The 14398-nt window shown below is 40.0% G+C and overlaps 1 protein-coding gene across 2 annotated transcripts; it reads left to right on the top strand.

The window, feature by feature from the left end:
* Window positions 1–4798: 4798 nt before the first annotated feature.
* On the top strand, window positions 4799–12437 carry SULT1C4 (sulfotransferase family 1C member 4). Of its 2 annotated transcripts, none has more exons than XM_040584645.1 (8): window positions 4799–4930; window positions 5895–6072; window positions 7729–7866; window positions 9139–9236; window positions 9560–9686; window positions 11275–11369; window positions 11581–11761; window positions 11909–12437. In XM_040584645.1, exons 2-8 carry the CDS (start codon window positions 5901–5903, stop codon window positions 12019–12021), a joined length of 924 nt encoding a protein of 307 aa, XP_040440579.1. In that variant the 5' UTR covers window positions 4799–4930; window positions 5895–5900; the 3' UTR covers window positions 12022–12437. The 2 variants fall into 2 exon arrangements, with proteins under 2 accessions (XP_040440579.1, XP_040440580.1); XM_040584646.1 differs by lacking the exon at window positions 4799–4930 and adding an exon at window positions 5319–5417.
* Window positions 12438–14398: the final 1961 nt, after the last annotated feature.

Genomic DNA, 14398 nt, shown 5'->3' with positions numbered 1-14398 from the left:
AAGTCTGACACCGTGCAAATAACAAAGGAACACACACTTTTTCTAACATGATTTGAAAGTCCTGCTGTGATTCTTGATTAAATTTTAAATGCAAAAATATTCAAATCCGCGTAAAAATTAGATTAAAAGCAGCCTCCTCTGCCTTTAAATAGTTTGAGTATTATTCATGTCCACTAGCCTGAGAGATTTCTTGTTCAAGACACATTTCTTTCAGATGGTTTTAAAATCTGATGTAATACATTCAGTGAGTTTTTTCAGTTACTCACATTCTTTCAAATGTTCTTTCTCTACATGAAAATTACCCCTGAAACACTCATCGCAGGGCAAGTAAAAAAAAAAAAAAACTGATGTAGAAATGTTAGGACTTTCCATTAGTTAATGAAATAGAACCTTTTGGAAGAGATCTGGTTGCAGACATCTTCAGTAAGAAATGTTCTAGTAATTTTTTTAAAAATGAAAGCATCACATCGTAATGGGAAACATACTTTATTTCTTAGATATTCCCTTTGCATTTTTTTTAAGCTAGAAAACTTAAAACTGATATATTTAATAGGAATGAAAGAAGAGATTTTAAAGAAGATCTCACCTGAAAAACAGAAAAAAATCCAGCATAGACCCGACTCCAGAATCTGGAGGGCTAACAGAAGAAAACTGCGTCTTTATTCATAGAATCACAGAAGGTTTTGGGCTGGAAGGGACCTTGAAGATCATCCAGTTCCAACCCCCCTGCCACGGGCAGGGACACCTTCCACTACGCCAGGTTGCTCAAAGCCCCATCCAGCCTGGCCTTGGACACTGCCAGGGATGGGACATCCACAGCTTCTCTGGGCAACCTGTGCCAGAGTCTCACCACCCCTATAGTGAAGAATTTCTTCCTGATATCTAGTCTAAATCTACCCTCTTTCAATTTAAAGCCATTCCCCTTTGCCCTATCACTACCTGTCCTTTCAAAGAGTCCTGCTCCAGCTTTCCTGTAGGCCCCCTTTAGGTACTGGCAGGCTGCTGTAAGGTCTCCCCGGAGCCTTCCCTTCCCCAGGCTGAACAACCCCAACTCTCTCAGCCTGGCTTCATAGGAGAGGTGCTCCAGCCCTCCGGTCATCTTCAGGGATCTCCTCTGGACTTGGTCCAACAGGTCCATGTCCTTATGTTGGGGGCCCCAGAGCTGAACACAGTACTACAGATGGGGTTTTAAATATTATTTTTTTATTTTCTTTCTGATGGGAAACGTGACATATTTGCATTTTTGAGCCTGAATAGGTTTAATTCAGGTTTATTGTTGTACAAACTCAACAAGAACATTTACTTTTTGTTCACTGATTAGATATACAAGTATTCCTTTCAGATACAACATGAATCATAAACTCTAATATTGTATTCTTTGCTAATACATTTTCTTCTAGTTTTGACTCCATTGTAGTGCTGTCTACTTTTGCTTAACTCCCTTCAGATGTTCTAGTCAGTAACATTTGAGTATCTCTGCTCACTCATGTAAGTAGTCATATTAACATCAAGAACAGCAAAGTGTGGGCATGGATAGCCATGAAGCGTAGCAGCAACAGGTATTAATGGGGTCCTGAATCCACCAAATCCCTGAGGGGCCCTCAGGACACACACTTCTGTTTTCAGTTCCCACCAAGGAAGAATTACAACTGGTAATAAAGCTACACCACTGAATAAAAGTATGTAAGTACATAGTACAAACATGCCCTTATCCCCGAAACAACTGTGGTGACACCATGCCAAAGGGAAGCTGTATCCTGCACGGACCAGAAGAGGAGGCTGTCCAGCCCAGGCCAGGCCAGAGCCAGCACTCTGAGCAGTCACCCCAGCAACTTGGTTACCTTGTGCAATAATATTCCTGAACCTCTCTGCTGCTGTTATAAACTGTTGTGTGCTAAAAAAAAAAGAGAATTTTACCCGGAACTAAATGATAAATGAAAAATTGTTGGCTTACCATGTGTAGATTTATGAATGGAAGATGAGGACAAAAGTAAGATAAAGGTTCCTCTACTCTCCCTTTGTACTTCCTTTGCTGACGGGATGCAGGTTTCACAAATCACAGTGACTATGAAACCCAGCACTAACTACCCTAACACATAACGCTATACAGCAAGGATACTTCCAAGAACAAATAAACATATTCCTGACTCGCAGTCACTGTGAGCACCCAGCATCTCTGCCCATTATTATTTCTGTTGAGTGGCCTGTAGCTTTCCATTCCAGCTAAAGTTCTAACTGTTTTCAGCCAAGCTAAAATAAAATAAATTATACACACTGGGTTTTACATGAAGAAACATCTGCCATCAGTTTGCATTTAGGAAAAGGTGAATGGAAACCTAGAGGAAGATCTTTGCAGAGAGTGCCCCATCGTCTTCTAGAGCGGCCCAATAAACCCTGATCCCAGACCAGAAATCCAAGTCCCTGGGCTGGGCTGTTCAACCCTCACCTCCTTATTTCACAACAGGAGAAATCCATCACCCGTTGCCTACTTTGAAAGCAGTTTTAAAGCTACAGGCAGTGGGTTTTGACCTCACTCCATCTTATCTGGCACAGTACTACTCAGATTCACTGTATAACTGTAATAAAAGGGAGCCACTGAATAAGCAGCTCTTAGGTTTCCCTTTGTTGCAATGTCATCTGATATGCTTGGGGGATTACTGCATTATCAGGATGGTTGCATAACTGAAGGGGGGGTGAATACCATTTCAAACCAACAAACCAACTGCCAAGTGCAGGTGTGAGAAGCAGAATCTGCACAGGCCAATACAGAAAGGAAAATGGCAAATCCTCCCATGACTGAAGTTGAAGGTAATGGTCACATTAAAAAAAAAAAAGAAAACCGAGGAAGAAATATTATTCCTTAACCATATATTCTCTGCTTGTTTTGTGTTATTTGTTAGTTCTAGTGTTGCCAGCCTTCAGAAGAAAAACCTAGTGTCAAAGCCAGAAAAAGAACAAGTGGTTGGCTTAAAGCAAATCAAGCAGTCTTCTTGGTTTCTTGGTTTGTTTCCTGATTATTTGGAAACTTTTCCTGAAATCATACAAGGAATGCTGAATCAATTCACTGACTCCCACAGTCCCTCAACAGGGACCCACTACCTGTCTGCTGTGAGTTGTGACAGGGAAGTCATGGCGGGCATGCAGATCAAGGGGCGGAAGGTGGCAATGCTGACCGGGACACCACTGTACATCCAGGACTCAGAGATCTGCAGCACGGCTGATGTTGAGTACGTGCAGCCTGTGCTGCATAGTTTATCCTGTGCTCGGCTGCTCCCACTTGGTCCCAGTGATCATGTCTCCTGGCTGGCCTGGCCTTTGTATGAAAGGACAACAAGAAGTCCTCCTGTGAAATGTCCCTCAGGAATAGAACTGCTTTATTGCAAGAAAATTATACAATAACTTGAATGGCCAAGCAGGAGGAGCTTCTCTCCACGGACAGGACCTGCTTAGCCTGCCCTGGGAAAAATCCACCTGGGCTCCATCTGATGCTGCACAAGCACCAGGTTCCCAGCATCTGAAGGGACATAAGATTTACTCACTATCTATATTCCTCTTCTTATTCTGTCTTATCAGAACAGTTGTTTTATTAAGCCATTTGTTGTCAGGCTTTTCTTACAGAGATCCAGAAGAGCCCCGCAGTGGCTCACTGTCCCTTCCCCCCTCTCCCCTGGGGCAGAACATCCGTACCTCCCACCTGTCCCTTAAAATACACAGAAGCCTTTGCAAGCTAGATACCTGTTCTCCTTCTACAGTCAACTGAGAGCAAATCCATACAGTTCACAGAATGCAGAGCAAGTCAGCGCACATTTGGTCAGCTGAATCACTTCTAGACCCCGCTGGTCATGCTGGCTAACTCTCCATACCAGGGTAGGATTACTGCAAGGATGGCTGCACGCTCACTTGATTAGGACACATGAAATGTCTTTAAAAAATTACATAGCCAAAAGTCATTTTAGATACAAATGTTGCCAGACCATCCAACGCATGACCACAAAGGACCTTCAGAATTCACAGTGCTTGCATGCTTGCATGGAATGCAGAAGCAACGCCTGATAGCAAACGCTGTTTCAAAATAATTTCCCCTTATGAACGCAATCCATTCAAACTTGCTTGAGTTCAGCTGCAGTGACCTACTTTTTGCTCAACAACAGCTTTTCCTGATGTAATCAAACATTTCAGGATGACTGCAACAGCTGAAAACTAGATATAAAAGTGTCATTGGTTACTTTTGGCAGCCAATGTTACTATGCTGTTTGTGGCTACTCTGGGGCATGTTACTATCTCTCCCAGTATCTCATAGAAAGATAGGCAGAGACTTAAATCTTATAAAAGAACATTACCAAACATGCAGTGATCCCTAACCTCTTAATGCCAAGCTAGTTAAGAAGTGAACCTGTCTAGAAAGTGCTGTGAAACATAAATGGTTGACCCCAGCAATGAAACAGACCCTTAAATATCTATTAAATGAGCATAGTGCAGTACATGGTGAAAATGAAAACAAGTGACTTTTAATTCATTCATTCTCATTGAACTTAATTATTAACAAATCATAAACTATTTTGTGATTTAGATTAGGTATTAGGAGGAAAATTAATTATTCCAAGATTGTTGACAATGACAGAGAAGTTAAAATAATCTTGCTGGAACTACTGACCAACATTAAATGTTGATGCCAGTAAAGAATCATACTTTAGATGAGAATTCAAAGTATTTTTCCTTCACAAGATTAAAAAAGAATTCACAAAGGAAGCCAGAAAAGCTCTTCAGTGGTTGGCTGCCATGGCACCTCCTCCTTCACTCTCCTCACACTCATAGGAGGAACAGAAACTGCACACAGGCTTTCACCCTACTTCTGCCTGAAGATAGAAGTGGCTGCACAGTCGTCAATACAGCCAAGAATCGAAGACATTCAAGCAGGAAAAATTCTCTGGTAAATTCCTTTTTCCTTCTTTTTTTAAAATTTCCTGGGTCACTGCCCAGCTACAAACCTAACCTCTCGCTTTGCTCAACTGAATCTGTGGGAAATCGGGTGTGAGCAAACAACGAAATGAAAGGAAATACCTTGGCAATGTTTGCTGTTGGGACTGAAATGTCTTTTTGCTGTCTGATATTTTAAATTGAGATTATTTTTCTAGCCTCCCTTTAAGCAGAACTTTCCTCTGTCCAGATTCTGGAACTCTGAAAGTTATGGCTAAGCGGCCACCTTAATCCAGAAATCCAGAAATCAATAACTAGTTACTGTAAAACTGTATAATAGGCAGTAGATGTAACTAGATTGATTGAAAGTCTAACAACCTTTAGTTAATGATCTGTCTAGTTCAGATTATTTATCTGCAACAAACCTCAGCATACAGCAAAGTGCTCTAAGAGCGAAAAGCTGCAGGAACAAAACACAGAAGAGCTCTGCAAATATTTTTGTGAGTATAAGGCCCAAAGGGTGTTAGCAGCTGTTTATTTTCTTGAAGAAGGAAGGGTTGGGTCCTGTATACTGACTTTAGTGGGAGCTGTTACACTCTGCCTTCTTTTGAATCACACCACTGATTACTTTTTCTTATCTTTCAAAAGCCACATACTTAATGAGAATTTTACATAAATATGTTTGGTAAAATATTTAAAGATGGGAATAATGGCGCTTTTTTTTTCTTTTTGTATCTAAGTAAACAGAGTGATTTTTAGAGATGTTGAGAACCACCACCAGCAATATACCAAGCATTTCTGAAAATCATATCCAGTTTTAAGGAGCCTGTGCATGGTTCTAGGTAGGCTGAATCACAGCCAAAGAAATCAGAGGACATGAACTTCAGTGAATAAAAGAGACCTGAAGAATGGATGAGTAAATTGAGGTATTTTTCAGAGTAACTATGTTAATTCCAAGACTTTCTTTCTTCATGCAGTGCTCAATGGCCCTGGACAAAATGGAAGATTTGAGTCTGAAACAGACGATACCCAGGGCTGAGATAGGTGAAGTGAAAGGTATTCCTCTCACAAAGTCAATATGCAGCACGTGGGACCAAGTGTGGAGCTTCAAAGCCAGACCTGACGATCTGCTCATTGCAACCTATGCTAAAGCAGGTTGGTGTGGGCAGGAACAGAATAGGAAAGTCTGGGATCGTGCTTATTGTTGGAATTGTCCTGTGGTGACTGATACCTGTTTTATCCCAAACCAGACATATATTTTAAAGATGTGAAGCTCTGTCAGCTGAGACTAGTAACCTGTGACTTCTTTGGCAGAAGTAACAACCATCTATTATTACTGAAGTTTAAATGCTTGAAGTCTAATTACCTATGCTTAAATGTTTCCTTTGTTTTAGATTATATACATAAATGGCACCAATAGAAGTTTTGCACCAACTGGTAATGGTTTAACAAAGCCTAGTAAAAAGTCATCATTACTAAGAAATAATAGAAACTGACTGAAAAACTACGGATTGTATTACATATTTGGGGAATGTGTAATTTAGTGTGTAAACCAGTACTGATTTCTGGAAATGGGTTAATTATTTTAAGGAAATAACCACATTCACTTAATAATTTCAGCCTATAAAATAAAATTCCCACCATTAACTTCAGTTATCTGGTATTTTATTCAGTGATGAACCACTTAGCTCATTGCTATTTCTCATCTTGATGAGACCCTTTTTATTTTCTATACAGGAGAACAATTAATAACAAGCACCAATATTAATCCTGGATGAATAAACCATGTATAGTTTAGAGGATTCAGGAACAGGTTTTGGAGCATTTAATGATCATAAAAAAAATAATTACTTGAATTAGAACGAATTTTGAAGTATTTTTTTTTCAGTAGCGGAAAAAACCCCATTATTACAAATAAAACCCCATTATTTTTGTAAAACTCGAAAGCTTTTAATTTACTTCCTGTATACTGAAAGCAAAACCATATTATTATGTCCAGTCTTGATTAAAACCTCTCAGCTATTGAACTGAAAAGAAAGTTAGGAGTCCATTTGACATTATCTGCCAGAGATACACAAATCGAACATCTTAAGAAGGGCAGTTCCCTTCCAAGGCACATTCCAAGTTATCCCTTAGCCTGTTCTCTAGCTGACTTGCCACAGTACCTCAGAGGAGATGTGGTTAACCCAGTGATCATGACTACAAGGGAAAAGAAGAACCTAAGACACAAAACACTGTAACTCTTAGAAGACATTGCAGTAGCTCGGGCAAATGAAATGTACTGACCTTCATTAAAGTATTACAAATGCGAATGTTGCAAATACTGCAACTTTTTTCTATTTTCAAACTGTATGAAATTTTTACTCACTCAAAGTTCAGGTATTTAATTGTTTCATTCGAATTCAGGATGAAAACAAATGTTGAAATACCTGAATTTTTGTGAGATATGAAAATTGGGAGGAGGGAATTTAATTTCTCCCTGCAAATAATACAGTCTCAAAATAACAGTGAGTTTATCCCAGAGCTTTTTTCATTACTGGTGTGGGGGTGGAGGCTATTTCTGTTGGCAAGAATCCTGTCTAAAATGGAATCCCTGAAACTGTGCTTTGGGAATTACTTTTGTATTCTTAATTATGTGGTTTTCCTCCATTATCCTCTCTTTCCACTTTGTCTATCATCTTCTGTGCTGTTCCTTCCTCCTTTAACAGGGAGTCCATTGTTCGGGCTTTCATTTCCCTACGAGAAATGAAAAAAAATAGAAGAAACTCTTGGCTATCCCTGAGGGAAATGTCTAAACACTGACATTTTCAGGTACCACGTGGACACAGGAGATAGTGGATATGATTCAACAAAGTGGAGATGTTGAGAAGTGTAGACGTGCCACTACTTACAGACGCCATCCTTTCCTTGAGTGGTCTATCCAAGAGCCTCCATCTGTGCGTTACTCAGGTGAATATCATATAAATAGGTTTGTATTTTAGACAAAATTAAGCAAAAAATGCACTCAGTGCTGATGCCACAGGTTTCCTGGGGACAGTCCCACATGCTTTGTCACTGACCTATGCACTGTGTTGGGTATCAGAGATCAGTTCAGTTGCTTTAACATGAACATCCAGTGCTTACTCAAGCCAGTTAAAGGCTGGCAGATGTGATTCAGGCACTACTGAACACCATGGTGTTTCGGAGCGGCATCTGAAAGCTGATGCTCCACAGTCACCTAAACCAGCAGCGGTTATGCGTAAAATGGCAACATGGGGGCAACTGAATGCCATTCTCTGGTTAGGGGCTGTATGGAAGAGAAACCTATGTCATGGATGTATTCCCAAAAGGTGAATAATATTTTCAGTGGGTTTGCTACTATTTTGAATAACTGCTGTTAAATTCTAGGGTCTAGTCATCTACACAAGCTATGGGGCATTCAGGCAACCAGCAGGACTGATGGTTTTGCAAAGACAGTTTCCTAAAAGATTCTTCCCCCAGTAAGGGCTCTCATCCCACACAAATCTTCAAGCCAGACTCTCTTCACATTTGAAGCTAAAAAGCTTGACTAAATCTGCACCAGAAGTGCTGCTTTTTCTCTTCTAAGCTACACTGTGTTGACACAAAGAGACAAAAAAAAAATGATAGAGGATGACAGACGATAAGAAAAAAATGATAGAGGTCATGACAGATGTTTAAAAAGGAAGAAGGAAGGGGTAACACATCTCCACATATCACCAGATATTCCCAAGTATTCCCACGTATGCATAGCTACTCAAAATCCACTGTCCATCATATGCCTAGTTTCTCTTTACATGCTATCCAGAAAGCCTAGTCAGCCAGTACATTATTCTCATATCCTAGAAAGAAGCAAAAAATTCTTACCTCCGAAGTGAAATATCACTAAACGTTGCGAAGGAAAAACTTCGGTAGGGTAAATTAAATTAGTATTCATCACTAACTCTTGGAAGGCAGGGGTTAGACATGGACCCAAGAAAGCAACAAAAACATATGACTCAGTGTTCCCCCTTTCCTCCTTGAATATATAGGCAATAATTTCTCTAGAAACACTGAAAATGCTTAGGCAATGTTGTATGTGTTACACTGCTATGTAATTGCTTTGGAGATGAATGATCATTGCAAGATGAACTGCTGAAAAGTCAGTCAGACATATGAGAATAGCAAAGAAGTGCTAATGTAATTTAGAGAACAAGTCACATCTCATAATGAAACATCCCACAGGCCTGGAGTTAGCTGAAGCCATGCCTTCTCCACGAACAATAAAAACTCATCTCCCTGTGCAGCTGGTGCCTCCCTCCTTCTGGGAACAAAACTGTAAGGTAAGGCTGGAGAGGTAGGACTCAATTCTACTCCACTTGAAAAGACAGTGACATAAACCAGGACTGAATATGGTTTCCAGAATCTTTATGAAACTTAAAGGTCTCCCCAGATCTTCTCCCTTTAATGTGCAAAGCCTGTGTGAAACTGAAGAAGTCATGACTAAGTTACCGGAGTTGGATTTCAGAAAATGGCAGCTTCAAAGCAAAATCTCTTAAGGCTCTGTCATCAGGCTCCAAGAGAAAACTCCAGGAGGTGCTCAAAATCTATATAAATATGTTTAAGTTATTTTTATTTCCTCTCTCTCTCTTTTCATATCAATAAGATAATCTATGTGGCAAGAAATGCGAAAGACAACCTGGTGTCGTACTACCATTTCCACAGAATGAATAAAGGAATGCCTGAGCCAGGAACCTGGGAAGAGTTCCTGGTAAAATTCATGACCGGAAAAGGTGACAAACTGCAATTAGTTGTATAAAAGATTTTGTGAATTTTTTAAAAATGCATGACATTGATCTAGTTATTTCAGCTATGGTTTGAAATCCAGTGCTGACACTTTATGGAAGGATATCTACTGAAGGTGTTTCAGTAGTAATTTATTTTCATTCACAGGTTTTTATTAGTACCTAAAGGATTAATTCTATCTTTACATTCTCATTTTGGAAAAAAAAAAAAAATGCTAGTCTTTATTTTGTTATCATTGAGAAACATACGACAATTTTTGGGCTTAATCTCTTCTCTCTGAGGTTGAAAGAAGCCGGTTGGGAAGGAACAGTAGTTTAATTGGCTTAACTCTAAACTGATATACAAGAATCAGAGGGCTGTACGAGATGATCTCCAGAGGTCCCTTCCAACCCTGACCATTCTGTGATTCTGTGTGATTCTGTGAAAGCCAAGTTCAATTTTGTGTAGAAATGTGCACCATGCATTTGAGATGAGTCTTTTACCTAAATACATCTATCTAAAAGTCAGGCATATGAGCAAAGCCAGTTATCTAAAGACAAGCAAGCCTAGAAGCTGATTCTTCCCTTTCTGAAAGGGGTACCTATATCCAAGAATCATACAATCATAGAATCACAGAACCATATAATCATTAAGGTTGGAAAAAGACCTTTAAGTTCATGAAGCTCAACTGTTAACCCAGGACTGCCAAGTCCACCACTAAACCATGTCCCCGAGCACCACACCTACATGTTTTTTAAGCACTTCCAGGGATGGCCATTCCACCACTTCCCTAGGCAGCCTGTTCCAATGCCTGACCACCCTTTCAGTGAAGATATTTTTCCTAATATCCAATCTAAACCTCCCCTGGCACAACAAGAAAACCTGTTCAGGTGAATAGCAGTTCGCAATTCAGCTCAGTAAAGATTCCATAGGTCCTTAATATTTTTGCCACCATGTAGGCCTAGAAACACCACTGTCTGGACCATCATGAGACTCTCAAGTCTAAAGGAGACCTTGTGTCTTGTGTTTGACCAGCTTGGCTTGGGAGCCATCTGTCCCAGCGCAGACATCTAGAACATAGCTCACTCTATCCACGGTAGTCATATTGATACAAGCTGGAAAGAAACAGGTACTTACAACAGTATACCAAATATTTAAGCCAGTCAGAATCACAAAATAATGCAAGTTGGAAGGGACCTTTGGTGTCTGTCTGGTCCAAAAGTAAAATCTGAGCCAAAATTGGCTCAAAGTAGGGCCAATTAAGCCCAGTCTTGTTCAGCTGATCAGACGAATCACTCTGTAAACATCTATTTCTTTCCATCGACTGTAGGCAGCCTTGAATTTTCATTCAAGTGTAAGCACCTGCATGTGTTGCCCCCTACAGTTACACATGAATCCTGCTCTAAGCATCCATACACCTGAGGCATTAATAGCGTGACTGCTGTGATAAGCACAGAGCACAGCAGTCAAGGCCACAGTGATTCAAACCCAGCTGGGAAATGCTGAGACACTGGTTATGGGGGAAACATGAGTGCCACAGGTACCTAAAGACAGTTTGGGCATTTATAGCTGCTGCTGCTGTTACTCCTTTTTCAGTGCTCTGGGGTTCCTGGTATGACCATGTAAAAGGATGGTGGAAGGCAAAAGATAAGCACCGTATTCTCTACCTCTTCTATGAAGATATGAAGGAGGTAAAAGGTTGAATGTATGTTTATAAAGCTGTGAAATCTGGACGTTCAGTAGGTACTACCTACAATCAACAGTCTTCTATTACAATGCCATCTGTATCAGTAAATCTTCCAATAATCTGATCTTTTCACCCTGGCAACTGCAACTTTAATACTATGTTTGATTTCTTTGCTTTTCCTGGCTCTGTATTTTAACCCGTTATTCTCTCTGCAGAATCCAAAGCAAGAAATTCAGAAGATTCTGAAGTTTCTGGAGAAGGATGTGAATGAGGAGGTTCTAAACAAGATACTCCATTACACCTCATTTGAGATAATGAAGGAAAATCCCATGACAAACTACACCAAAGAGTTTCAGGGAATAATGGATCACTCTGTTTCCCCATTCATGAGAAAAGGTTGGTTACTGGCATCACCTCTGTCTTCCTGGTTGTCAATCTGCTTTGAAATAAGCTTGAAGTACAAGTATTTAGTGAGTCATGGCTAGCGGGCTTCAGGAAATACTGGTAAATTAATCTCTCTCTTTTTACTTTGCTGTTTCTTAGGTGTTGTCGGGGACTGGAAGAATTATTTCACTGTGGCACAGAATGAGAAATTTGATGAAGATTATAAGAAGAAAATGGCTGATACCTCTCTTGTTTTTCGCACGGAAGTGTGATTATTAGCAATGGGAATTATCCTCTGTCATCTTCAGCTTTTTCCATTTTATATATTTTCCTTTTCCTTCACAAAATGCCCATGTCTCTAAGGTTTCAACATCTCTCTTTAACACACCATTGATTTTTCATTATTGTGAGAGCACCCAAATTATGTGGACGTTTGGGTCTCCCTGAAGAAAATAATCCTTCTGGATACTTCTTATTCATGCCTCCCACAGTAAAGTTCAACATCAACAAAAATATTGCAGACATGCCTTGAGTTTTTGTCTTTGTAAAACTGCAGTTGATATTGCTGGCATTTTCAAACTAACCTTTAACTGATACACTCTTTTAACACCTTTTTTCCCAGTAACAGATGTGGGCATTATGTGCTATTCACACATTAAATGAACATTTATCAATAAACAACAATAAAGAAGTTTAAAGGTGGTCAGTATAAACAGAGCAACAGAAGTGTACAAAGTAGAATAATTTTCTTTTTTTCTTGTTTTAAGTGGGACGTCATAGATGCCGTTGAGATGAAGGCAACATTTCCAAAACCACCAAACACCCATTAATTCCTTTGATAAAATTTGCTAAAGGGCTCCATGGAGGCATTTATCTGCAATCCAGCTGTGGAGGCAGTAGTCCCTACTGCATCAAGAGAAGAAGCTTACCTTATTATTGCCTTTTGAAATCGACAGCGTAATCTTCTGTTAACATTTGGCGAATTCTGAAAGCTGGTATGAACCACGTCAAGAGTCAGTGCTGCATGTACTGCCTCCCTCTTCTCCACCACTGCAAAAGTCTTCATCAGATGTACCATGTTATTACCTCTTCCTTTTCTACACTCTTCCCTTGCTAACCAAATGTACAAACATCCCATTGAGGTCTCTGAGTTGCCACAGGGCCTGGTCCATATTATCAAAAAAAGACCAGTTCTGCTTTAGTATTAGTACCAGCACTATAGCCATGCTTTGAGTTTGTGGAAAATCAACTGAAGCAATTCTTAGCCCATTTAATTATACACAACTGTTACCAATCCACTTTTGATTTCAAAGTGCCACCACTGAGCCTGGTGCACAAAAAGGCCCCAATGAGTTCCTGCTTAACTGGGTTTGCACTCTGAATGTCAGAGGGAAAACAACATAGACTACAGCAGCTGGAGGAAAATACTGTCTCAGTCTCATTTAGTCTACTTTAGTTTAACACAGATGTTTTCTGGGGGTATTTTCTCTTTGGCCTGTGGAGAGTTCCACGGATTTAGTAATAAGAGCAGCTGTCAACACACACAGTCCATTTCAGGCTACCTATTTAATGCAAATATCTAAAATGAATTCAGTTCTCTAAAAAGCAGCAATATTAATCTGGCAGAGGCACTGCTGTTGATTGCAGCAAGGCTAAATATCAGCCTGGGGAGCTTTTTGCTACTTGTTTGTTTATTGTTTATGATTAACTTGACTTGCTATCTTACTATTGCCAGTATGAGGAAGAAGCATTGCCTGCTGACATATTTCCATTCTCTCGGATTGCTTCATGAAGCCACATGAGTTAGCTCAGTTTGTCAATCTAATCCTCATTCAGTGTCATAAGAGCCATCAGTAAATGGAAAATGTGCTTAACTCAGAGCTTGGTGACATTTTATGAGTGGTGCTGTACAAAAGGTCACACAGATGACCTATTTGTTCCTCCTTTGAAATCTCTGAATCTATCAGAAGTGCAAAATGCTGACAGTGACTGAAGCCTGGTCTGACAGGGAGCTGCACAGCCACTGCAAGGATAGAGGCACCATATAATAAGGGGCTTGTATCACACTGGCAAAGTCACCTTTGCTCTCGCTTCCTTAAGTAACTCTTCACCCAGTTGCAATTCAGCTGCTCTGAAAAACAGGTAAGAAGTTAGACAGGTCAGAGTACAGTCCCAGAAAAAAAAAAAAAAAAAGGAGGGAAACAAACACTGCATGGGTGGCTACATAAAAACTGGCTTTTCTTATCCTATTGATGTTATCCTTATATATATTCACAGACAGAAATTTTAACTTTATCATAAAATATAGCTGGCAGGGAGATAGAAAAGTGGGATGTTTCTGCTTTTTATGCTTTGTCAAGCCACCACAGCTGAGAGAGATTAAGCTGTACATTCAGCCATAATTTGCAAAATGTTATTAATTGTACCAGTGTAAAGGCATAGGGAACAGTGAATTGTTACCAGTGAAAATGATTGGATCTGTAGTTACCAGGAAAGTTTGGGAAAGGGGTTAATAGGCTGTGCATCCCCCAACGGGCCTGGACGCTACTGTGGTTTGGTGTCTATTGTGACACTATGTCTATAGAGATGTGCATATGCTTCTGGGTAGATGACTGCAGGGTGCCTACAGCTAAAGCACCTTTAACTTAA

This window comes from Falco naumanni, chromosome 2, assembly GCF_017639655.2.
Source record: "Falco naumanni isolate bFalNau1 chromosome 2, bFalNau1.pat, whole genome shotgun sequence".
In the NCBI taxonomy this organism is placed as follows: Eukaryota; Metazoa; Chordata; class Aves; order Falconiformes; family Falconidae; genus Falco; species Falco naumanni.
The sequence above is the reverse complement of the archived record's forward strand: the minus strand, read 5'-3'. Positions and strand labels throughout refer to the sequence as shown.